Source organism: Hippoglossus hippoglossus, chromosome 3, assembly GCF_009819705.1.
Source record: "Hippoglossus hippoglossus isolate fHipHip1 chromosome 3, fHipHip1.pri, whole genome shotgun sequence".
Taxonomy (NCBI): Eukaryota; Metazoa; Chordata; class Actinopteri; order Pleuronectiformes; family Pleuronectidae; genus Hippoglossus; species Hippoglossus hippoglossus.
Window position 1 is genome coordinate 16,795,360 of NC_047153.1, and position 26,515 is coordinate 16,821,874.

A 26,515-nucleotide genomic window follows, 5' to 3' on the forward strand; every position below is an offset into this window, starting at 1 on the left:
GCTCGTCCTCGTGGCTATAATTTGATCCTTTGTCTCCCCCTGTTGGGCAGCATGGTGAAAAGCATTGTGCAGTGCAGAAAAAGCTTTTGTTGTGTTGTTGCCGACACATAAATTATATGTTGTGATTTTAGATGCAACAACTAAATGGTGCATAGTCTCACGCAGAAAATGGTTAAAGTGCCATAACATAAATATCAGGAATAATTGTTGTGGTTGCAGAAGTGTGTCTTTATTTCTATGATGACCACTGCGAGACGCCCCCTACAGGCCAAAATGATGTACTTGGTTTGCAGTCACTTATGAGTCACATGAAACGCACGTGCTCGACATACATAAACATATACACAGTTGTGTGGGAAAACAATGAAATGCTAACATATTTAACATCATGAATTGTATACACACAAATTATCAATTATAAGGCAGAGAAGTGCTGTACATAGTAGTTTAATATAGAGGGCAAGAAACAACAATAATTTGGATTATTTTGTTAAAAAGGAGAGATGCTGAAAGAGGTTGTATGTCATATCCGCCTAGAAAAAATGAATGCACCACCAGGGTGTCCACTAGTACATTTTCTGCAACTTGACAGCCATTAATTTCCTTTGTAGGAGGCATGGCAGCCACCAACATACCCATGTAACCCACCCACTATTCTTTCCTTAGTTTATTTATCATTATTATTACTATCTATTTCACCTGTTTTCACTTGAATGTATTTATATAGGTTTTTTTGTACAAAAAGTAATCATGGGCCAGTATTTGGATTCAGGAACTTAACTTAACTGTCCTATGTTTAAGTTTAATTTATTTTGTCACATATTTGAAAAAAAGTTGATCAATAATAGATAAACAAACCCAGGATTTTTTCTATATCAATACAACTAACCTGAAATCGTACTGTGGACGATTGATTGATTATTCTACCAACAAAAAAATATTTAACAACTATTATGATATTGAATAACTGTTTTTAAGCAAAAATGGGAAATGTTTATATGTCCCAGCCTCATGTAAACATCATGTTTTCTTAGCCCCCATGACAGTGAACTTGAATATATCTGTGTCTGACAGGTGGTGGTAAAAAGTTTAGGTGTTTTGAGAAGATTCATATTTTATTGTGAAGGGCTGTCACCGGACGTCTTATTGTTTTTACGGTTGGCGGAGCGGAAGTCAAGTTTCACGCCATTTTGAGGAATCGGCCAGCAGTGGAGCAGCTATCTGCTGTGAGGGCAATGTGATCGACCCTTTGAGAAGCTATGCCGATGACTTAGTTCTTTGAAAAAAGTCGCCATCACGTTGATATTTGATCTTTTTCACGCGTGGTATAACATTTCTAACTTAGATTACTCTTCCAGACATGTCCACCGAAGGAGCCGCCGACCAGGTAGCTACATGCAGTTCTTCTGAGGGGCCAGCTAGCCCCGAGCGGAACGCTAGCATAACCTCATTTAATGTTATTCTAGGTTAATGTTAGCAAGCTAACTCCGTTACAGTGCTGTGTTGTATTTACGTCGTTATTGGCGGGTGTAGCCTGGCCCCACTGCTAAGTAGTGAATTTTTTTAAAGGTTTGAGGCAAAGCTACAAGTTTAGCTTGCCGTGCGCCAAATGACTGGCTAGCTTTAGCATTGTCGTTTTCTTAAGTCGTCCAACGTTAACGTGTTTAGCCTCGTTGATATCAGCGGCATGCAAAGTGGATATTAACGCACATTTGCTGCCACTTAGTCACATTTACTAACTGTAGTTTCCTCTGTGCTGGATGCAAGCTACAAGGGCCTAGCTAGCCAGGGAAGAACAATTGATTTATCAGTCTAATAACCTCAAGTAAGTGTTAAATAACGGTAGATGTACTCCATTGATCACAAACTTGTAAATTCCTGTGTTACAGCAGCAAGGTATCAAGCTTCTTTCACACTAAGCAAAATGTAAAAAATACAAGCTCATGACAATGCAAAATATACAGTACTGTACATACTATATGCAAAGACAGGGATAGAATGCAATGTTCATAATATCAACTTTTAGACATACTACTGGAGTACAGCCAGGAATTAATTGTACCATCTATCAGTAATTAACCCATCCCTTCAATTTGAACCTGTTGGTCCCTGTAGGCGTCACCACAACACAACCATCACCGCGGCCCATTCAACTTCATAACCCCCTTTATCCCGTGTGTTTGTGTGTATGCAGGTGGCAGCAGCAGAGTATATCCCCGAGAAGGTGAAGAAGGCAGAGAAGAAGTTGGAAGAAAACCCATATGACCTTGACGCATGGAGCATTCTGATTCGAGAAGCACAGGTTTAGTGACACAGAGTTGCATTCCTCGGGTTTAATAAGCAAACTGGGGATCGAGGGTGGTGCGGGTCAGTGGGGCAGAGTTTGCAGATTGTTTCAGTACAGTTCGTACTTTAATTCCAACATTAATGCTCCTTTCGTATGTTCAATAGTGTGGGATGTAAATGCATTCTCCTTCTTTAGAACCAACCCATAGATAAAGCAAGGAAGACATACGAGCGACTTGTCACGCAGTTCCCAAGTTCTGGCAGATTCTGGAAACTATTCATTGAAGCAGAGGTTAATACTTTTTTTTCTTAAGTGTGCATGGCTTGGGATTTTATAAACATGATCAACAATGTGATTTTCACACAATCTAAATGTCTCTTACTTAAATGGAGTTTAAAGTCACAATTCTTGTTTTGAGTCCCTAGACCTGACTACAACTCTAACCTGTACAGCTTTTATTTAAGTTTTTTGACAATTGAAATCATCTCCAACATGAGAAAATTCAACAGACTAAAGGACCTGGACTGAACCCAGATGAATGATGGTGTAAAATTGAGCATGTCAGACTCATTAAGAATTGTGCCTTTAAACACAGCCAAAGGGGAAATTAGCTCTAACCGTTTCTTTTCCAGAAAACTCTTTTTGTTCCCAGGATTTAAAAACAAAATACATTTTCTCTGCGCCATATTTTAAATGGGGTAAAGTGAATTTGTTGCATGTTTGGTCTGCAACAGTATTAAAACTATTTTAATGGTATTGGAGTGCATTAGCCTTTTATTCACTTGTCGTGTCTATTTATTGCCTCCTGTGTCATTTCTTTGGGGTAATTTTATAAACAAATATTTTTGATTGTGTGGCCCATTCTTTCCTTGAGACAGCGAGCCCTCCCCCCCACTCCTCCTAAACATGTGACCAGCAGTGACCCATTTGCCTCGATGCCACCCACAGGCTTTGCTGTTATGCAGTCAGGTACTGATAGGATGATTCATTTTCCCTAGCACTTTATTTCTGCTGAAGAACCCGTTTTAAATGCATTATCTGATGCTCTCCCACATCTGCCGTTCACTACTGCAGCTGGTGTGTAACATATTAGCTCGTGCACATTTGTACAGTGATATCAAGTATCAGCATTGAGCTTCTAGTTAAATGTCCAGTGTGTAGGTCTAGAAAAAGTTCTGCTCTATGCTGTGAATAGAAAATGGCTGCGTGTTGAGGTTGAACTGGTTGTAGTTTGTTGTGGGGTTGCTCCCCTGGGTGAAATTATCCCTGCCCCCTTTTTTCTCGCCGTCTTCCCCCCCTTCAAGATTACACAGGACAAGAAAAAGCCTGGTGTAATATTTCATGGAATAGATGTATATGTGTCCTAAATAGAAAAAGAACACATCAAGCCTCTTCCAAGTGGACTCGACTTCCCAAGGACAGTCGTCAATAACCTCATCTGGCCTCCAGGTGGCAGTATCTGTACTTGTACCAGTAAAGCTTTAGTGACACTCCATATTAATGTTTTACCCTCCTGGTAAAATTGACATCAGGCAACAAATGCAGGGTGGTTATTGTAGGTATGAGTTACAGACGATTCATAGATCGTAAGAAAGTGCAGCAGGACAGAGGGAGTTTGAATAAATGACCATGAAACATTTAAGGCATCAATGCTTTATTAGTGTGGATGATGGGTTGGATGTGGCAGATTTAAAGGATAGTGTCCACCTAAATGGGAAATTAAATATATTTTAAGATCGATTACACATTGAATAGGCACATTAGACTGATCATTACTAAGGGTTTGGTTAAATTTGAACTAACCTGCAGATCCTTAGTTGACAGACCTCAGCAGTATTGTTAGGAGAGTTGTTATCCACAGGGAGCTTAAACTATTCTGGGCACCATGGAGTTTATACAAAACCTTTTTCTTTTTTTTTAATCAAGTAATTGGTGCATGTTTTGGATTGTCAGTGAATTAGGAAAGGTTTTTAATTTACAATTGAAAACTTGTGTTTGAGAACATGGCTGGTAGCTTTTATCATTCACAGATGTGCTGCTAGTAGTGAAGCAGAGGGACTGAGCAGGCTAAACTATCAGATGGTAGAGACCAGAGTCAAATTCCTTATATGGATAAACCTACTTGGCATATAAAGCTAATTATGAGCTTAATATACTGCAAATAATCTGATTTGCTTAAGTGAACAAATACAACATTTAGGTCTTGATTTTATTTTCAGCATATTTTCATTGTATTTCAACTCAACCTTTTTTTGTAGCTATTATCATTACTTAGTATTCATCTTTCCCACAAACCACAAATTATTCCAAAACACAGCCATATGATATTATTTCAGCATATTTGCTTTTACTGCTGATAGGACGCACTGGTTATTTGAACTGGCTTCAGGCATTTTAATCCTTACTGAGAATTAAAAAAACTAGACAGAACATCTCAAAGTCCTTTACAAGGCAGGTGTGTTATTTTAATAGTTAACACTTGATTTGTAATTCTTAATGTAAAGATTAAAGAAACCTCTGTCTGGTAAGTATGTGGGTTAGCTGTCTGTTATGTCCCCATTTAGTAGAGCTACATTTTAAATGTAGAAGTTATTGTTAGTGTGTAAGTTTCCTCAGTCAGATATTACTAAGGCCTCATTTGCACAAGTTGCACACTAGGCAAATTCTCATTCATCGCTTGCATCTTGAGAGAGAATCCAGTTCAATCAGGATTGTGTCTCAAACGCCCTGTAGTGTGTGAGCGTGTGTCTGTGAGTGAAGGCTGCCAACACATGACACAAAGCTGGGGTTTACTTCTGCTTTTATGTTTGGGCCCTATAGAGTCCATTCTACCCCTCTGCTGTCTGTCTGTCAGACCATTTCAGGATAATTGTCAAACAAATCCTTTCCTCCATTTTGAAGGGTTAGGGCAACACACTTTACTATAGAGAAAATATGTAGTGTTTATTTTAGGGACACAAATCAGCCTAGTCTGTTTCTCCAAAAAGGAAATGTGACATTTGCAACATCGTTATTCCAAATGCAAATCTTTTTATAGTAGTTTTCACAGCTTGGTTGTAGAGTTAGTGCACAATTACAAACTTGTTAACTGCAGTGCAGAAAGCAATTCACACACCTCATTATTGTTTGCAATTACTGTAATCTGTTTGGATACTGTGATGGTTTCCATTTATTTTTTTAAGAAATTTGATTTGGCCAGAGACATTTTCAGTGTAGTCATCTTTTACAAATCATCATGTCCTGATTTACTTTCCCTCATGGAATTTATGTCATCTCACTGTTTCTGCCTCCTACCTTCTCATAACACGTTTCCTCCCCATAAGGTGTAATTGTTAAGTTTGTATTAAATTATGTACCTTTTATATGGGCTTCCTTTATTATATTAAATCAATTTCAGTTTGTTTAAACGATCACATACGTGTGTTTTTTGTCTTCAGTAGAATTTGTGCTTCATGATTCTGTTAAGTAACCTGGTACTGAAGCCTCCTTGTAGCAGTCACTAGTAGATATGTGTTAATGTAACTCTCCAGCAGGAGCTGCTTCAGAGTTTGTAAACATCTCACTTGACTTAACAAACCTTATAAACATATATCACAATCTAATTTGATGGCTTATCCATTTTTTGTGTATGATGTGAAAACACCAAGATGGCTCAGATTTAATGGATTCTGGAAGACTGCTTCTAACTGAGTTTACATTATATAATTTATTTCTCATAAAGGAGATATTTATGAATATATATATGTATTTAAAAAATCTTTATTAATGGACTTACTTTTTTAGATTCCAGGTTGTATAATATGTATAATTTACAGGGCAAATATATTTCGTGGAAAATGAGACATTTTATTAGGAGATTGAACTACACACATTATTTCTCCCTTTAATTATTGGAGATGAGCAAGTAAAGTAGGTCAGTCTTTTTCTAGAGATGATGCCCTGAAGGCTCCAAAACTGCATCACATCTTATCTTAGGAAATGATTTCCTAGACAAGGTACTTTTAGTTTGGCTCTAGTATCGAGACAGGTTTTAATTATTATTTTGATGAGTTACATGAAATACCAAAAGAACCTTTTAATTTTGAATTCTTGGCTGTAGCTTTTTGATTTGGATGTCATAACATTCCTTTACATACCAGGGTAGATTGAGTTTAATTTATGTTTTTAGCATTTGTTTTGGATAATCATCATAAACGAAGTGGATACCGCCCGCACCCTCACCACTAAAAGGAATAACATTTTTGTTTCAGTTGGATCATTAGCTCACAGTTGTGTACTTTCTTAATTGGACATTTCTTTGTCATGTAAATTATGAATTTTTGTCACCAGTCAAGTTCACCGCTGCCTTTTTTAACTTTGTAGCACACATTAACATAGCATCACAGAATGTATCTACCCTTAACATAGGCCAACGCTGCTTACCCCATGTTATCAGTAGCCTCTCCTTTCTGTGCTGGACTGGACACTGGCTTCACAAGAAGGAAACTCATTCCTGCTTCGTTGTTGACTAAGGGAACACGGTCGCCTAAGTCATCGTGGAATTGGATTTAAATGTCAGATCCTTATTTCTCAGAGTAGAAGCACCTTTTCTGTATTTTTCTTCAAAATCTGCTCTTTGATCTATTTGTCAGGATTTTCTCTGTAACACACGCTCTCTGGTGTTTTTTTCTTCTGGGCTATGTGGCGCAACCTACAAACAAAATAAACCCCTTCTTTTTTATAAAAGTAATTTGTCATTCTTGTGTGAAATTCACTTTGTTGATCGTATGTGTGTACGAATGTTCACGTTGTGCATGAATGCATGTTTCCTTCATTCCCCTAAAAGTAGGGGAGACTTTTGAATTAACGTTACATTTACACTCTTATTTGCAGATCAAGGCTAAAAACTATGACAAAGTAGAAAAGGTAAGTGTCCATCACACTCACAGAAGCTGACTAGTGTTATGTTGATACCCAGGAAGGGTTCATCTTAATGTCTTTAAATAGAATAGCTGTCTTCTACCTTGGTAGTTGCCAGTGATTTCCACTACATCATGCACACAGTTTTATAACGCACACTAAAACTATCTGTGTATTACGACAAAGTCAATGTGAAAGTCCTGTAATTTGCAGCATTGAACATATACTTCAACATTATTAATTTAAAACACAGAATACCCAAAACAAAACCTCGCAGCTTGAAAAACCAACAAACACAGGAAGTGTGCAAACGTCTCCTCTGTTTGACCTTTAAAGTCTGAGATGATCGCAATAAATGTCACATTCATTTCAAGACTGATACTTTCTCCTGAGTTAAGGTTGTGGTTTTAAACTCTTTATGAGCAGATAAGGACAAACACTGGATAAACACCAAAACTTTTTACAAATCAATTGAGTTATTCCTCAATGTGTTTACACAATGCATTGGCAATATATTGACATATATCGAACCTCTGTTATACTGCTATAGATGAAAATTACATTGTGATAATTATTGATATTGTTTTATTGCCCAGCCATACTTCAAAACATCAACATGTTTGTATTCGTCAAACAAGCTTCAAACTCTGGTCTGTTAATCTGAGTTTGGTGTAGCTCACTGGGCCACATCTGAAGCCTGTGTAATGAAGCAGGATAACTGGAGTGCGCTAACGATGCTAAGGACACGCAACCCCCATCCCCAAAAATCCTGCACACAGTAAAAAATGATTTTTCAATTTTTTCCTCAGTGCAGTTTCTCATCCAACACAGGTTTTGCCACTCATGCAGGTTAATTTGAGATTGGGAATATTAAGACAAATCAAAGAAACAGTGAAGATTGGTGGTTGTATCATCATCGAATATAAAAAATATTTGTTTATGTTTCCATTGACTGTGTCCTTCCATATTCCCTGCAGTTGTTTCAGAGATGTCTCATGAAAGTGTTGCACATCGACCTGTGGAAATGCTACCTCTCATATGTCCGAGAGACCAAAGGGAAGCTGCCCAGCTACAAGTAAGAGCACATGCTGCATAGTGGGGCTGAGCTGAAGTGTGTCGGCTTCCCTCTGTAAACCTGTGTAACACATATTTAACTGAATTCACTTCTTTTCTCACCCTCAGAGAGAAGATGGCTCAGGCGTATGACTTTGCCCTGGATAAAATAGGCATGGAGATAATGTCTTATCAGGTAAACACATCTGAGCTCTGTATTTGTACTTTCTTTTATCGACTGTCACCTAACAGATAGTTGTTCCTCCCACAGATTTGGGTCGACTACATCAACTTCCTCAAAGGGGTGTAAGTGTTTATCCCGTGATATCCAGAGGCTTCCTAAATTGGTGACCAACTCTTTAAATGTTGACATTGGTGTTTGTCATCTTATTAGTGAAGCCGTTGGCTCGTATGCAGAGAATCAACGGATCACTGCAGTGCGGAGGGTCTACCAGAGGGGCTGCGTGAATCCCATGATCAACATTGAGCAGCTCTGGAGAGATTATAGCAAATATGAAGAGGTGAGACACACACCCAGGCCTTGTCTTGTATGAATGTGACAGTGATGGAGCGATGTCTCAATTTCCTAACCCTTTTTTTCGTTCATAACCAGGGAATCAATGTGCACTTGGCCAAAAAGATGATTGAGGACCGGAGCAGAGACTACATGAACGCCAGGAGAGTCGCTAAAGTGAGATTTTCCACACAACGTTTCACGAATCCTGGTATTTAATATCAAAAGTCAGGCTGTCTGCTGTGCGCTAATACAGACTGTTTTGTGGTGGTGTGTTTGATTCAGGAGTATGAAACAGTGATGAAGGGGTTGGACAGGAACGCACCGTCAGTACCGCCACAGAACTCCCCTCAGGAAGCCCAGCAAGTGGAAATGTGGAAGAAGTACATCCAGTGGGAGAAAAGCAACCCACTGCGCACAGAAGACCAGACCCTCATCACAAAGAGAGGTGACTGTTTGTGGTCAAGAGTTATTGTGTTGTGTTTGGATGTTTTTGAAAGCTTTTAGGAATTTATAATTTGCTTTTATTTATACTGATTCTATTTGTTTTATTTTAGTTTTTGTCACTTTTAGTGCTTTATTTGTTATGCGGCCAATGTTCTTTAAGTCAACTGCCTTGATTGTTTTTAAATGTTTTGCTTTTACTTGTTGTTAAGCACTTTGTAACATTGTGCTGTATAACACAAGTGCTGTATAAATAAAGTTTGTTTTTAATATTATTATTATTATGTCATCTTAGTTATTTATTAGACATTAGTCAATGACTGCAGCCATTAGAGGGCGCGGGTTCTCCTCACTCTTGATTTAGACCATATATTATGATCAGTTTGTGTTGTGTGTTGCAGTGATGTTTGCCTATGAGCAGTGCCTGCTGGTGCTGGGTCACCATCCTGACGTATGGTATGAGGCAGCACAGTATCTGGAGCAGTCCAGCAAACTGCTGGCGGAGAAAGGAGTAAGAAATTAAAACTTTCACGCTCAAATTTAACGCGAAATTCACAAACTCCTCCTGAGAATTTTTCAAAACAATCCTATTATACTTTTATATGTTTTTTTTCCTCTTAGGATATGAATAATTCCAAGCTGTTCAGTGACGAGGCAGCCAACATCTACGAACGTGCCATCGGGACCCTCCTGAAGAAGAACATGCTTCTGTACTTTGCATTTGCTGACTATGAAGAGGTGGGTGTCCGGTTGCTGATTCTGCCGTCGCCAAGACAACAAGAGACGCATTGGACTGATCAGCGGGTGTCTTTTCTTGCTTTCCTCACAGAGTCGCATGAAGTACGAGAAGGTCCACAGCATCTATAACAAACTCTTGGCCATCGAAGACATTGATCCCACACTGGTCTACATCCAGTACATGAAGTTTGCCAGGAGGGCGGAGGGCATCAAATCTGGACGCACAATCTTCAAGAAGGCCCGGGAGGATCTGCGCACACGTCACCATGTGTACGTGACCGCAGCACTGATGGAGTACTACTGCAGCAAGGTGAGAACACACATGGTCACACGATAAGTGTTTGTAAAAGGTGTGACTAGAATCAAACCTTGTACAAACACTGTCAAGCTCTTTTTATTTTCCCCGGCAGGATAAATCAGTGGCCTTCAAGATCTTTGAGCTTGGTCTAAAGAAATATGGAGACATTCCAGAGTACATACTGGCGTACATCGATTACCTCTCTCACCTTAATGGTAGGTTATGTGTCAGAAAATCTGTTTTATTTACTACTAATTTGTAAATCAAACACACAAAGGCATAGTAATAGAAAATATATATGTAACTTCTTTTTATTCTCGGTCTACTCTCCAGAGGATAACAACACCAGGGTTCTCTTTGAACGTGTCCTCACCTCAGGAAGCTTGTCACCAGATAAGTCAGGGTAATGTCAAGTTTGAATTAAGTTGCGTGTGTGTGTCTGTTTTCTAAAAAAATCCATATCTCTCGTGAGGTTTGTTAATTTAAATTCTTCTTCCGCTCCTCAGCGAGATCTGGGCTCGGTTCCTGGCGTTTGAGAGCAACATAGGAGACCTGGCCAGTATCCTGAAAGTAGAGCGCAGGCGCTTCACTGCCTTCAAGGACGAGTACGAGGGCAAAGAAACGGCTTTGCTCGTAGACAGATACAAGTTCATGGACCTGTATCCCTGCTCGTCCAGTGAACTCAAGGCCCTTGGATACAAGGTGCTTGTCATTATATGACGGACCAAATGTTTAACAGCTCAAGCTTCTTTGTTTACGTGATATTGAAACTGTTTCTACTGTGTTTGTGTGTGTATAGGATGTTTCTCGTGCCAAACTGGCAGCTCTGCTCCCAGAGACGGTGGTGACGCCCTCTACACCTGCACAGAAGGATGAAGCCGACCGTAAACCCGAGTACCCCAAACCCGACACCAATCAGATGATCCCCTTCCAGCCACGTCACCTCGCCCGTATGTATCCCTGAGCTGCTCGCACGCTTCCCTCAATAGATCTTGCGGCACATCAGTGAAACCCTGTATTTAGACTCCTGCTTATCACACTGAATTATTAGTCTTAACATGTTTCGCTGTTTTACGCCCCCTTCTCTTCTTTTCTCTTCTCCATTGACCTGATTCCTCTTTGATGTATCTGTTTGCATTTCTCTCCACAGCTCCAGGTTTACACCCCGTCCCTGGCGGAGTTTTTCCAGTCCCCCCAGCTGCTGTCATTCTAATGAAGCTGCTCCCCCCGCCTACGTGCTTCTCGGTGAGTCGCAGAAGTTCAATTCTATCGAGCTCATACTGTATATACTAGTAATGAAAAGAGCAGGGGGTGTTTTTTGTCTGCTTGGACTCAAAGAGTGTGTGACTGTGTCTTTCTGCAGGGTCCCTTTGTTCAAGTGGATGAGCTCATGGAAACTCTTAGGAGATGCACACTTCCTGACAGTAAGTAGATTCTAGCAGCACTTCAAACGAATCCAGACATTGTTTCTTTTTAGCCGCATTGACGTGGCTCTGGTGATGGAAGCGTCAGTCGGACGGTCCCTCAGTCACTCATTGATTGGCTAAACACTGGTCCAAAGTAAACATGTTGTGAAAATATTATACTGCCCCCTACTTGACATATCACTGATGCATTTGTTTGTCTCTTCAGCTGTTGATGCTGCTGTAGAGCTGATCACTGGCAAACAGCCCGACGCAGGAGGCGAGGGCAACGGATCCATGGAGAACCACGCTGTTGCCAAGTCACTAAAGAGGCCTAACGCAGACTCTGACGAGGAGGATGACAAAGGAGCTGTGGCTCCGCCCATACATGACATCTACCGCTCACGCCAACAAAAGAGGATTCGATAAAGTAACTACAACCCACGGTGAACCTGACAAGAATGTAATCTTAATAGCCGGTCATATGGGGTTTAATGTACGTGTCCATGTTTCTGAGTCTTTTCTTACAGATCTGTTGATTTCTCTACAGACGACAAACATTCATAAACACACACACACACACACACACACTCACACAGACATACACACAGTATGATCACCTGAGTGTTCTTGTGGGGCTTTTTTTTGTTATGTTAACAGTTTTTATTTTTAAAGACTGACCATTATACTGTAAAAAATTTTAATTCAACCATTGATTCAGCCGTTTTGACCCTGTGATCTTCCAGCGAAGGAAAAGTGGAGTTAAGGTTTTTTAGATAACTGGAGGAAACACAGTTCATTTCAATAAAAGTGAAAAAGAATTCAACTGGATTTGTTTGTTTTTTGACTTGACTGGAGCTTTTTTTGCGTAATTGTCTTTCTCTGTAACTGAATTAACTTTTTATTAGGATTTCATATAACAGTAATACTGTGCCAGGCCTCATCATTACCACTAGATGGCAGTCTATGACACTTTGTTTTTGATCTGAAAGTTCAGTCATCCCCTCTATGGAGATCAGCAGGATCTCAAAGTTACGTTAAGATTTATCGAGTAAACAAGGATTTGAAAACTTAACTCTTTATTCGGGCAAAGAATATTTGCTTTTCCATTTAAGCTATTATTAAAACATGTTTTATTGCTGTAAAAGCCACCGTGTCCAGGCAGATCTTTAGCTGTGACAACCTCTCTTTACTAAAAAAGAAATATCTCTTACACAGTGAACATGTTTTATTATAAGCCAGCTGCTCTTTTTCACATTGAACTGATCACACCATTATTTGTCTACCCAGCACAGCCTTTGTTCTGGGTATGCGGCTGCCTATCTCACCTCTGAGCCTACTCACTGCCAACATTACAGTATAGAAGTGTTTATGCAGAACACCACACCACCACCACCACATAATGAATACTACTTTGAAATTTTCTGCATTTGGAAATCTCAAAAACTGTAAAAAAGAGAAAAAGAAATCAATACTTTGGGTTTTTATATTTAACAGCTTCTGAATAATTAACATTTGGTAGAGCTCCCCACCAAGACTACCTAGAAAGAAAGTAATTGCTTGTGTGTTTCTTCTCACTCTCGTTGTTTCTTTCCAGCAGCAACAAAAACTAACCGAACATAAAGTCTGAGAAAAGCAAGTACCCGTCGTTTTCTAGAATTGATAAGCTGCTGGTTGCATTTTCAACATGCACTCTTAAGATGCTGAGATGAAGGCACGTGTGTTTTGGGAGGGAATGTGAATAATGACAGAACGTGAGAAACCGTAATCCCAGACCACTTCTACATCCACTTGTATGTTTTTATGTTATAAGGACAGTGGATGTTGATATAATGGATATTAGCATGAGAACCTCGATAGCACAAAGCAGCTGTACCAGTCTCAGATCCCATTCAGACCTGGTGATCCGTCCTGAGTGATCCGACCACAAGGGGAGAGAGAACAGGTGTGAATGTGATTTGAAATCTGATCTCAGACCACATTTGAAGGTGGCCTGGGACACATGCGGTCACTATCTTTTAACTGTATGAATGTGTGTGCGTTCTGAGTGTTTCACATACATTGATTCATTTGTGGCCACATAAGGTGACAATGGGTGGTAAACGTAATTCACAGAAAAGGCCATGTCCACAGCTCTTCTTGTGCAAAATATCTAACGAGCAGGTACATTTGTGGACATTGTTCTCTTTTAATCAGAGAATACACATTTGGTGTCTACAATGGGAGAAAAAAAGCTCAACCTACATGTATGAATGTTTGACATGTCCAGCTGAATTTTATTATTTATTAAGTTGTGTGTGTGTGGTTTAAAGGTAGTCCAGGGATGTTTGATCACCTGTTAGTGTGTGTGTGTGTGTGTGAACAAAAGAAAATATTTTAAAACAGAAACTTGAACATGCAGCAAAGGGTTTTCAATCAAAAAGAAAAAAAGAAAAACTTGCTGACATCTGTTTTGTAGCAACAAACACAAAAGCCCAGAGGGATGATTCTCCTGAATGTCTCTGACTGTTTGCAACAGCACATCAGACTTTCAAATTTCCGTCACATGGCTCCTCGGACTGTGCGTCGCACTGTTTACGAGAAACCATATGAACAGACACGTTTTCTTTTTTGAATTGCTAACACTGTTCCTATTGCAATAGCACAAAGCATATGTCCATTGAAAAGTCCTGTGCAGACTTATCCTTACTGGCTGCAGCTGCAAAAACGCCATCAAGACGCATCGCAGTGTGAAAACAGAAAACAAAAAATTAATGCAAGAATCCATTTTGTCATTCTGGAAAAGTAACAGTCTCATGGACATTTCATGTTAGTGTCCTGCACCAAATAAATATCTTAAATATTTAAGACAAGTAAATATGTCCTTAAATATTGCAGCTTATTAAGAGTATCAATTAAAAGTTCACATTCTTTTTCAGGAGTTTTAAATATTTACATGCAGGCTAATATTCACTATACCACCAATCTTCACATCAGCTTTTCTTTTTACATCTATATTATTTTACATTATAATACATTGCCTTTTTTTTAATACATTTTTTTTACTGTAGTAACATGTTGATACTAGACAATCTATTTCCAAAGTACTGAACAAATATCTCCGGATGGCCTTTGTAAAACTGTCCCAGCAGCCGTCTCTTCTCTCTGATGGAGAGTGCAGGGTTCTCGTGGATCGTCCGCAGTAAAGACCAAAGCTCCTCTTTCGTGGTTTTTTGTGTGTTTTCTGAAAAGGTCTTGGCGCTCAATCTTGTACAGAACGTCGTTCCTGCAGTAAAGGGAGGTGGAGAAACAGAAATGAAATGAAAGCAGAAAATCTTTATTTAAAGCAAAGGGATTTCTACTAAAATGGAGGTAAAAGAAACTGTGTGCAAACCTGTTATCATATCTGGATCTTTCCCTTTTACAATGTTTGTTATTCTGTCGCTGACCATCTTGTGCAGAGAAACAGGAATCTGGTGGAAAAGAGAGAGAAAAAATATATTAAAACTCTACTTATTTCGACTGAAAGATCCAAATCAATATGAATAAAATTGTGTTGAATTGAATTATTATCTTTATTTAGTTTGTGTGATTTTAGAAAGTCAGTTTGAATTATTAATATCTGATGTGTGATTGGTTACAAACATTCTGTGTAAACAGCATTTTCTCCTCCCTGTGCCTGAGGTCTTTTGCAGATCGTGGATTGTGACATGTCTCCACACGTTCATATACACACAATAAATGAGTAACGCTCACTTTTAAAAGGTCGCAGTGGTTATCCATCATGAACAGAACCATCAAGTCCACCTTTCCTTTGGGGAGTCTCCTGCTGTAGACGATGGCACTCGAGAAAGACCTTTTCACCGCCATTCTGTTCTCAATCTGACGGACAAACGTTTAGAGTTAACAAAGATCTAACAGACTCATCTACAGACGCACACAAGACGCGCACAAGCTCTCACCTCTTTGTGCAGTTTGACCTCCTGTAGTCTGGCTGCAGTGGCCATGAATCTCAGGAGTCTGCATAGCTCCTCCCTGCTGCGAGAGTCCTGCAGCTTCAGGCTGAGCTGCAGAGCCTCCAGAGCCTGCTCTCGCTTGCCATTCACTGAAAACAGACCAAAGGAAACACAAGGATGAAAATGCTGCGCAAGAGACAAGCGGCCTTCGTGTTTAAAGTGACACGGGCAGGAAAATCCTGTACATGAAAATGTATATGAACCCTGCTTTTGTGCATCATCTTCATAAAAGCCTCAAACCAACACTAAACCAGCTCCCCCTCTCACCGAGTAGCTCCGAGATGCCCGAGTGGATGTCAAAAACGTGGTTGCTGAGCAGCGGCAGTTGCTGTGTGTGTCCATAATGCTGAGCCAGCACCTCGTACAGCAGCTTCTTACTCTGGAGCAGGTCGTTTGAGCAACCGGCCAAACCTCGGCTGACCTCCACCACCAGTTCATCAGGAAGGAACTCCAGACAGTCTACGGCCCCTGACATCCACTCATCAGCCCTGACGGAGAGGGAGGGTCATGTTAGCTTTTGATATTTAGTGAACTCGACTGCTTCCAGTGATGCAACATAGATTTTGTCATTTGCAGGTAAAAATACATCTAAATTAAATGATTTTGTATGGATGTAAGTTACAAATAATTATTGGTATAAGAAGCATTGCAACATGATAATAGATAGATAGATAGATAGATAGATAAATAGATAATTAGCTGTGAAGCAGTTGTTAAAAACAGTGAATACGGACTGACAGATGATAATAAATGTATTCAAACTGTTAAAGTATTCAAGGACTCACTGGGCTTCACTGAAAGCCTTGAGGACCTCTCGGTCCAGGTAGCTCGATGTATACAACAGGTCTGAGTCACTGTCCATGCCGTGCAGCGGAGGCCGAGATGCCTCCTTGCCCTCCAACAGGTTCTCCAGCAGGGGGAGCTCTACCAGCTGCAACAGCCTGAACACAGCCTGCTGGTGCCACACCTCATACACCACTGTGAAAACACAGAGCTAAATGTCATTAAGGGTCAAAGGAACACAGAGCCTGTCCTGTGTTTTCACGTCACACTCTCCTGTGTCTCATCAGACACGACTTACGCTCTTGCGAGAGGCCGAGGTTTATCATCTGGGGGGTGACGGTCGAGCTCAGGTTGAGGTTTCCCAGCACGTCCTCCAGTGACTTGTCCGTGTTAACAGGGGAGTGGGTGGAGTAGCCCAGCACCTCTTGTCTGAAGAGTCATAAAACAACAGCAATCAGTGGGAAGTTAAGGGAAGAAAAAAATGCTGAATGTTGTCTAGGACCTGTGATTACCTGTGACTCACTTTATATCTGACAAAATAAATGCTCAATTTCCAGCATCAAACAATCTGATGGACATTAAATAAGACATGTGACATTTTTTTCCTTCTCCGTTTACTTTGAATTATCCCCGTGAAGCCCTGACTGGGCCCAATGCAGCGAACAACAGAAGCCTCATTTAAACTGTTTGAGCACATGGCTCGTCTTTCATCTGCCATTAGGCACATCAGACTTTCTCTGGTGCGGCCTGGTGCTGTCACTCTTACAACAACAGCAGATCAAAAGGGGAACAAACAGAAAGTGCTGGCCATGTGTTCGCCCCTCATCAATAAAGCGCCCTGCCTGTCTTTGCTCAGAGCTCCACAGCTCCCCCCCCCCCAACTTCACTCACCAGCCTCAAGTGAAAGAGAATCGCCTGAGTTTAAAGGAAGAGTTTGACATTTAATTTTCAATACGCTTAATGTGTATTAGAGAATATAAAGAATAAAATATATAACAGCCAAAGTCAGCACAGTAGTGATCAGGGGATGGAGTCACAGTAGCGAGCTCCTGCCATTACATGCGCTCAACCAATCATGAGTCAGTTTCAGCTGTCAATCAGAACTTTTCATCCTTTCCTTCATTTTTGCAGCATCTACTATATCATACAATAACTGATCAAAACCAAACATACTGGGAAAATGAACACTTGCACATACATCAGTGTGACATGAACTGCCTAAAATGACAGAAATCTTTGAGGATCATTTATCTAACGTGTGCTTTGACTTTTTAGTTTGGACCATGTCCCGTCCGCTAACATGGAGGAGGCCACCAGGTGGCAATTGAGACACTTTGCCTTCACCTCTGTGGAGACGTCATGTCGTCCATCTTTCTATACAGTATATGGTCCAAACAGCAATGAAGCTACAACCAGCAGCCAGTTAGCTTGGCTTAGCGCTTAAAACCTAAAAATATTTTTATTTAATTGTAGCCAAAAAAACACTTCAACACGTAACCCCTTGTAAAAGAAGTAGAAGTTTTTTTTTATTTTTTTTTTATTTTGGGGCAGCTGTACCAGGTGAACTATATGCCGCCCCCAAGTAGAAGTTTTCATGCTTAAGTTTCAGTGTTGCAAACAAGTGAAACACCACATATTAACTTCTTTTAGTGGCACTTTCAAGTGGATTTGTCGCCTTTGTTAGCAAGCTATGCGTTTATCCCTATTTCCCCTTTGTGCTAAGCTAAACTAGCTAGCTACTAGTGCTAACATCTTATTAAGCATATTGACATGAAACTCTTGTTTTAACTCTCACAAAGAAAGCAAATACATTATGTTTGCACAAGTACCTCAATAGATTTTGTTTCTGTCACACTTTTCTTTGAATGTCTCTTATTTATTTTGCAAATTCTGTTACATGAAATTAAAGTTGCCAAACTCGTGACTTGAAGGGCACTCGGAGAGAGCGCGTAGTCCTGCCAAGGCGAACGCACTATTTTGCAAGATTAAAGAAAGTGGATCCACCCCCTTAATCAAATCTGCTCCAACAAAAAAGTTTCAATAAAGTTGGCTCAGTAGCTTTTGTGCAATCCTGTTAATACACTCCAATAGAAACATAACGAAATGAAAGGGTTACTGGAAGTGAATAGTATCAAAACATGACTAAATGATGGCAGTTCAAGAGTTTCATGTCATGCTTCACTAGTTTTCAGAGGCCACGCTGGATTTGGGATTAGCTCTGGCTATCAGGAGGAAGGAGAACAAAGCGAATCAAAAATGAGATCTGAAGATGTTGTGACAAGAGTCTGTACCTTTCATGTGATGGACTATAGCCGTTCGTGTTCATGCTCGGTGAGTCATAGCCGCTCTCGATGGTGCTGGTGGAGAGAGAGTTGGTGTCGGTCAGCGATGATGATGAGGAGGCGGTGGTCGGGCTCAGGAACCTGTACAAACTGAAACTACTGTCCTCAAACGTCACTCGCTTCTTTTCCTTCCCAAACACTTTAATTCCCACCGGCTCGAACACCCTTGTGTCCATCAGGGCCTGGCAAAGACGGACAGCCTTGTAGCGAGGCACTTCCTCATCGCCGAAGAAGCGGTTCAGTGTGATGTGTGCCAACACCACATCCACGGCGTCCGAGCCCAGGAAGCAGTCATGGTAGGACTTGAGGTTGTGGCGTCGGCGCTTGACCTCCACCTGAGTGTGGAGATTGGAGATGATGCTGCTCCAGATGTAGGTGGCCCGGAAAGGCTTCCCAGCCATGACTTGTCCTGATGGAGGAGGAGAAGAGAGAATGAGTGGATGGAAGGTGGAGGAGGTCGGGAAAGAGCGGGATGAAGTAGAAGAGATAAAATTCATAAATCAGCCAAAAAAAGAACGAGATTCCTTCACATTTCATAATGACAGTTCACGAGATGCACAAGTTATTTGCTGCCCAGATTTCGATGAACTGGAAGATAGAACTAGCAAATTAGTCAATAAACAGAAAAGGAATAAGCTACAATTTACTGTACATTTTAAAATCAGTTAATCATTTAAATCATTCATCAAGAAAATCTGACAGATACTTCTGTGGGTTTTACGTCTGGAAATTTGATTAACGATTGTTATAGGTCAGACTTGAGGACATAACTCGTGCTCTGGGAAATTGTGAGGGACATTTATATATGTACACATGTATATAAAGAGCATATAAAGCCACACATACTGCAAACATGAGGGGAACTTTACAACACCACCCATTTGCCTCCACAGGCAGACGCCATAAAACCCTTTCACAACTAACTCAACTCTCCTAATCACTCATCCTTTTGGCGATCCACTTGTTATTCCACAATTGACTTTCTCAGCTTTGTCTATTGTCTGAGTCTGCAGAGAACGGTGCTTTCTGTCTGAACCGAACACACCCTCCCTGTCCTCTGTGTAATGTCACATACTTAGAATTCAAATTTCAGTTAATGTACGTGGGTGTAACAGCTAAAGGTCTGGGATCAATGCAATCTAATGGGGGGTAGCAGCCGGACCCAAATCCTCTTTTGAGGAGGCATGCTTGTGCACAGAGTATTGACGGGCTTACTTTTAATTTGATTAACACGATTAACACTTAAGAAGCAAATACTGCAGTCTGTGTATTTAGAGGAAGTAATTGTTATGTAACTGGGCGGAGACATGAATGATTCCCGCATATTATCTTGTCTATTGTTATTGTGCTGGAATACCACGTGAGACAAAGGGTGTGGCCCTCGTTGTTGTGAGTGCGCCCTGTGACAGTCCTGCTGAAGATTCAACCCTGTTTAAAATCTCTCCGGCAAAAATATTATCTGGAAAGCAGACATGCATGTTTAAATCTCCCACAATCGGAGTTCTGACTTCATTTGGCGTTTACAATAGACGGGAGTTCAGAGACCTGCAGAGTCACTCGCTGTAAGTTTAAGAAAACAAAAGCATCAAATGTGCCTGATTTTCTTATGCAATCATTCCACACTTCCTGCTCCACTCAATCTCACAAGGAAACAAAGACAATGATCACACTGTGAGCGTTCTCCCATTAGAGATATCCTCGCGTGTTCCTGCTGTATTTCCCACTGCCGGGCTGCATTACAGGCAAGTAAAGCAGTACATGGCCCATGCACTCAAAGGCTGACACACTAAACACACTTTCTCAGCATATTTCATCTGCCAGTCGGTGTTTGATATAGGTCTTTGTAGGATTTGTGCCATTCACCGTAAGCCAAGCTGGACCGATGACAGCAGAGCAGAGCCGTCCTTTGGCGAGATGTTACTGTGGCTTTTCATCTCACAACAGGAGGCATTTTAAAGCCTGTTGAGCAAATGCAACGGAGAGGATCTGAGAGATTCACTGAGGCCAGGGGCCATAAATCAGGCACCGACAGCAGCAGCAGCCAGGCCGATAACACAACATGACAAATACAATTACTGACCCATCTGTAAAATGTGACAACAAAACACCCGGGGGGGCGTCACAGCTTAGAGCATATGTTTACCCACCCGTTTCGAGAAAAAATACAAACAGCTCACTATGGGAGGAGAGGAAGATGTGATGGTGATCTACTGATTAATGAGATACATTCAAGTCAAACTGTGCGTCCCTCTGGGGGAGAGAATGGTCCCGAACTGGGAATTTGCAAATCAGGGAAGAACAACAGAGGCCGGAGCAAAAACACACATCAGCTGTTTGCATCAATAATAGGAATCAGAAAAAATATAATATGGTGATACAATTCATTGAAATATTGCATTCCAAGCTTTAAGAAACTCAAATTTGAAAATGTATCCTTAGAATAAATGGAAGAATAAGTCCATCTGTCAATGTGGTCATTTTAAACGTACTTAAATGCAGAATATCACAGGAGTAAAATACTTTTGGACCAATTAGCGGGAAAAACTTAATTATCAGAACGAAATCCTTGATTTAGGAGTTAGGGCAGGGCCATCTGGAGAATCCCACCAGGAGGCCAGGATTACCGGTCACACAATAAATCCGGATCTGATCAATATCCATTAATGCTTGTTCAAAAGGTTTAAAGAAAAAAAAGAAAAAAGAAGAAGTGGGAGGTCAGGTGTGGGTCAAAACAATCCTGGGAACCCGGCTCTGCTCTGTCACCTCTGGTTGCGTGCACCAGCCAGAGATTTGAGGCCAGTTTGCATAGCTGACGCCAGTCTCCTTCACCGGGACTTTGGCGCGAAAAATAAAAAAAGATCTATCCCACAGATAGACAGACTATAGTGGGACGATGCATGTGGTTCAGTGAAGTACATCAGTGCAGCGGGTGTTTGCACACATCAGAGTGGGTAAATAACCGCAGAGGGAGCACACACACAGACACACATGGGAATCTCCTCCCATGTGAACATGGTGGTTACAACTCAAACACATGGGAGGGATATTTACTAAGATGTGTCGTGCTAAAAAGAAATGATTCGCCAGAAACTGATTTTCAGCGTCTTGGTAGGCAAGCTGTGTTTATGCAGTTTATATACATCTAAAGCTGCTTTTATCAACTAGTTATAACTTGTACGCATATACCCTGGTAATAGTAAAGGTATGTGTTGATGACATTTTAAAGTTGCTTGTACACCAACTTTAATACTGCAACTAGTAATAAAACAAATAAATCAAGTTTGTTCAAATTAATGTTAACAAGTTATACAAACGCACTTGATGACATTAATTTGACAAAAATGATTCTGTGTAATTACTTCATTATGCAATACTATTATTTTCCATGTGTATATTTGTTTGGTAGCCTGTGTCTAATATCCTTTAAAATACATGAAAGCTATATTTGATTTTAACATGATTTAATGCTAAATTGTATATAAAATAAAGCAATTGTCTCTTTACATTCTATGTGTAAGTTTACCTCATCCTCACATTGTGGCCAATCCAGTCAATTTTACCACTTTACATATATTTAACACAAAATACAAAAAGAAAACCAATATCTCTGGATGAAAAAGCAGTGCAATACATGTAGTAGACACAGACGAGGATGTCAAGAGAGCTTTTGTCGAAAATGTCGAAAATGTTAATGTGCTCTTAAGAAAAACACAAGATCTCTGCAGCGGAATTCATACGTTACGACCTGACTCTACCTGCTGAAGTCCGAACCCAATTCTCCGGACTTTCCCCTGGAGGTCGTGTCTGAAAATGGCTTATGTGAGAAAGCAAATGTCCGAGTGAGAGGCTTCGGACATCCTCCGGAGTTTCTCCTGCAAGCCCCCTACTATTAAAAAATGTATAATGTCAGAATGAGCCCATGCGGGAAAACAGCAGGAGATCCTCCAGAAGATTCACGCCAGCCAGTGGGCATAATAATGACATTTCTCACATGGGATGGAAGCAAAACTGAAAAAATAAATAAAAAAAGAATAGAAATATCTCAGGTTGAAAAAAAGGATCTGAGTGGAAACCTCTCGCTGCGCTTTTCATGCGTGAAAGGAAAACTCCACAGAAAGTCAAGACCCAATTCTAAGGACCTTACCCGAAGGTCATGTCTTAAAATGGCTTATATGAGAACCCAAAGGTGTGAGTGTAACGCTCCGGACATCCTCCGGAGTTTCTCCTGCAAGACCTATGATGTAAGACCCATGCAATGAGCCCATGTAAGAAAACAGCAGGAGGAAATCCGGGAGTTTTAAGCAAGCCAATGGGCATAGTCATGACATTTCTACCACGGGATGGACGCAAAATAATACAAATATATCAGGATGAAAATAACGAGTCGCTGCGTTGATCGTTTGTCAAGGGCAAAATCCGGAGAAAGTCCAGATCCAATTGTCCGGACATTTCCCGGAGTTCATATCTGAAAAGGTTAATAAAGTTCACATTTTCCACTTTGCAGAGACTGATCACATTTTGGCATGAAGCCCCTGTCTAACCTGCAGTATGCACAGGTGAGGATTTCAAACGATGAAAAAAGAAAATGCCCTGGGGCCCTGCCAGACCAATGGCAACAGCAGGTTGTTGTTAACAGCCTGTGGCGGATCCCTTCATTACCCACAACACGCGACTGGTGAGATTAACAGATCGAGCCTCAGCACAGAAACACACTGGAAGTCGAGGGGGTTTATGGGCCCGTATGAATCTGAGCCCTCACATCCCGAGTGAGTGCTCAGTGTGTATGGTGGCAGATACACATGATGATGACGATGGTGATCCTGTTCTACCTGTGTTTTCACATAACATTGCTGCAGGCTGCAAGCTGCTGACTCTGCACCCAGCACGCTGAATGTCAAAGAACTCAAACGGTTATCTAAGTTCATAGATTTGTCCATAAGTGATCTAAATTATACAGCAAAATGCAGTATGAAATCTTTATCAAATTTTGCCTCATAATATTGTTGTTATACTTATAGAAAATATGACAACATGGCCAACGAAGGGTGAGATAAACATTCGGGACATATTTGAAAAACACAGTGAATTTACATCCACTTTTAAATGAGAAAGGAATATAATAGTGACTGATATACTTCACTTTCTATAACAAACAGCAGCCTGTCACCAAAAGTCCCAAATGGGGACTTACATTTCTACTCACAGCCCGAGAGTTTCAGCCTAATCCAAACCATTTCAACACCACAGGTTGAATCAACTATCCCAATTACAACCAGATAGCAGCAACATCTATACTTGATCAATAAAGTGGTATTACCTGGTGATCGGTGCATTCAGACGTCCTCCAGTCTCTACACATACACACACACGCGCGCACACACTCTGTCACATCCCGTCCATGCTCTGCAAGTCCCGACGTGACGCACGCAGCTCAGCACTAGAGTCAGCCCCCGAAACCGTCCCCTCCCACTGCGATACATTATTCATGCCAATCACCGCCCTGCCTCCTTCAGCCTGATAGTGAGCGTCTCAGTGTTTCTCTCACGTTTAACAACTCACCGAACAACACACTATAGTTTCTATAGCTGAGACTGTAGTGACAGCTCGCTTGAGAAAGGAAATAACCCAGGAGAGGTTTAATTTCCAAATCATGGCCCAGATCGTTTTTCTTTATCACACGAAAACATGTGTCAGGTGAATATTAATCTATGAGAAAAATAAACAAATCTAGAGTTTTGTATTTAAAGTTTCATATTTCCAGGTTATGTGTAATGTTAAACATGCAGGAAACAACCTTTCACTTACCCAGTTCTAGAGCACACATTGTTTGTAAATCTGATCTGATAAAGACCAGGAATGTTTAACTGAGGAGAGGAGAGGAGAGGAAAGAAGAGGAAAGAAGAGGAGAGAATAGGTGAGGAGAGGAGAGGAAAGAAGAGGAGAGAATAGGTGAGGAGAGGAGAGGAAAGAAGAGGAGAGGAGAGGAGAGGAGAGGAGAGAAGAAGAGAGGAGAGGAGAGGAGAGGAGAGGAGAGAGGAAAGAGGAAAGAAAAGAAAAGGTGAGGAGAGGAAAGAAGAGGTGAGGAGAGGAAAGAAGTGGATAGGAGAGGAGAGGAAAGAAGAGGTGAGGAGAGGAAAGAAGAGGTGAGGAAAAAAGAGGTGATGAGAGGAAAGGAAAGGAGAGGTAAGAAGAGGCAGGAAATAAGTGTAGAGGAGAGGTGAGGAAAGAAGGGGTAAGGAAAAAGAGGAGAGGAGAGGAGTTGTCACATCATCACCCATGAGAAATCAAGAAAAATAATTTCTAAGATACAACATAACAACCAAAGTCAAAAATGTCACATAAGAAATAAACAGTCAGCTCTCGATCCTCCCCAGAGAAAATAACACACCATCACCTGCTATGTGTGTCCATCATCTTATAAAGAGCAGGCTCCACTCTGCAGTCCCTCCACAACCAGAACAAGCTCCACTCTGCCAGCTCCTACCTGTCCACCACAACGTTTACCAATGTATGCACAGTCTTCTCCAATTCACAATATTTCGAAATAAAAAAGGAAACATCTCACAGAGACCCTCAAACCACCTGTTTCCTTTGTCCTATTTGGTGTCACATGACTGCAGGTGCCTCATGATCAACAGCGGCCCTGATCATAACCCACCACATCAACAGTCTTCGTTTATTCATAAACAAACAGTAACCTCACATGAGCTGTGGTGTAAGCACACCGATTTCCTAAACCTGGCCTCTCACCTGGTGACTTGCGTCTTCCTTGAGGTGTAATCCGACGAGGGAAAAGCAGTAAGTCGACACTGTGAAGCCAAAGTGAGACTGAAAGGAAGACAGCTATTATAATCATGAGGCACAGGCATGCAGCGGGTGAGGCGTGTAACTGGGACAAACCGGTTAGATGGCAGTTCTCTTCACCTCTTCTTTAGAAAAATGCTCTTTCCCCACCAGGTGAGAGAGCAGAGTCAAGACCTAGAGAGAATAGTCACAATATTACGTACTGTCATGGACTTCAGCAAGGCAGGTTTCACCAGCGCAGAGGTTCCAAAACTAGAGGTCGGCATCACCTGGGAGGGTCACAAGACACCAAAGGGGGGTCGTGGAAGTCAAATAAAATAACAAAAATCAAGCGCATGTTAACTATTATTCATATAAAAGTAAAACAAATAGTAGATATCTCTAAAATAAAGCCATGAAAATAAAGATATATGTCGTCAGCCCTCAGATTTTCTTTTTCTGCTAAGAAGGTTGTATTTTCACCCCTGTCATTTTGTTTGTCAGCAGGATTATACAAAAACCACAGAACAGATTTCCATGAAACCCAGAAGAAGCATGTGACACGGGCTGAGGAAGACGCCATTCAATATTGTCATAGATCGAGGCAAAGGGGCATTTATTTTAAATATTTGAATCAATTTACCAGGGAATAATGCATGGGAAAAAAATCGGACATATTAAGGGGTCCAATCTTTCTGATATCATGGCTGTTCATTTTGGAATTGATCCAAATAAAAACCTGAAACTAACGAATTTAAATGTGGTTTCACAGAAAGGTAGGATTGTTTTTGCTGCTGTAGGCTAAGAAATAGGGTTAGAAACCTGTTACTACGCCCAATTGTGTCACTTAGAGAATATAAATTCTGAGTGAATCAACAGTTTATATGTATCTTCAAAGGTTTTAGAGCTATATTCAAATTAATATGAGAAATTTGGGGCATAATTGTTGGGTCTTTGGCAGAGGTGTGCTCTCTAC

The 26,515-nt window shown here is 40.8% G+C and overlaps 2 protein-coding genes across 5 annotated transcripts; one reads left to right on the forward strand and one right to left on the reverse strand.

Moving 5' to 3' along the window:
* The first annotated feature begins 1,173 nt into the window (after nt 1-1,173).
* On the forward strand, nt 1,174-12,457 carry cstf3 (cleavage stimulation factor, 3' pre-RNA, subunit 3). Its single transcript, XM_034581362.1, has 20 exons — nt 1,174-1,387; nt 2,198-2,302; nt 2,483-2,578; nt 7,160-7,192; nt 8,164-8,261; nt 8,369-8,435; nt 8,511-8,545; nt 8,634-8,760; nt 8,853-8,930; nt 9,039-9,201; nt 9,599-9,708; nt 9,819-9,935; nt 10,027-10,245; nt 10,346-10,448; nt 10,567-10,636; nt 10,740-10,935; nt 11,033-11,183; nt 11,384-11,478; nt 11,597-11,657; nt 11,866-12,457. Exons 1-20 carry the CDS (start codon nt 1,361-1,363, stop codon nt 12,063-12,065), a joined length of 2,151 nt encoding a protein of 716 aa, XP_034437253.1. The 5' UTR covers nt 1,174-1,360; the 3' UTR covers nt 12,066-12,457.
* A 1,766-nt stretch (nt 12,458-14,223) lies between these two features.
* On the reverse strand, nt 14,224-25,580 carry depdc7a (DEP domain containing 7, paralog a). Of its 4 annotated transcripts, none has more exons than XM_034581367.1 (9): nt 25,460-25,580; nt 18,706-19,165; nt 16,713-16,843; nt 16,417-16,609; nt 15,899-16,119; nt 15,578-15,720; nt 15,372-15,497; nt 15,010-15,088; nt 14,224-14,901 (listed from the first exon to the last, which is right to left on the reverse strand). In XM_034581367.1, exons 2-9 carry the CDS (start codon nt 19,155-19,157, stop codon nt 14,678-14,680), a joined length of 1,569 nt encoding a protein of 522 aa, XP_034437258.1. In that variant the 5' UTR covers nt 19,158-19,165; nt 25,460-25,580; the 3' UTR covers nt 14,224-14,677. The 4 variants fall into 4 exon arrangements, with proteins under 4 accessions (XP_034437258.1, XP_034437255.1, XP_034437257.1 ...); XM_034581364.1 differs by having other exon boundaries at nt 25,455-25,580; XM_034581366.1 differs by lacking the exon at nt 25,460-25,580 and adding an exon at nt 25,108-25,232.
* Nucleotides 25,581-26,515: the final 935 nt, after the last annotated feature.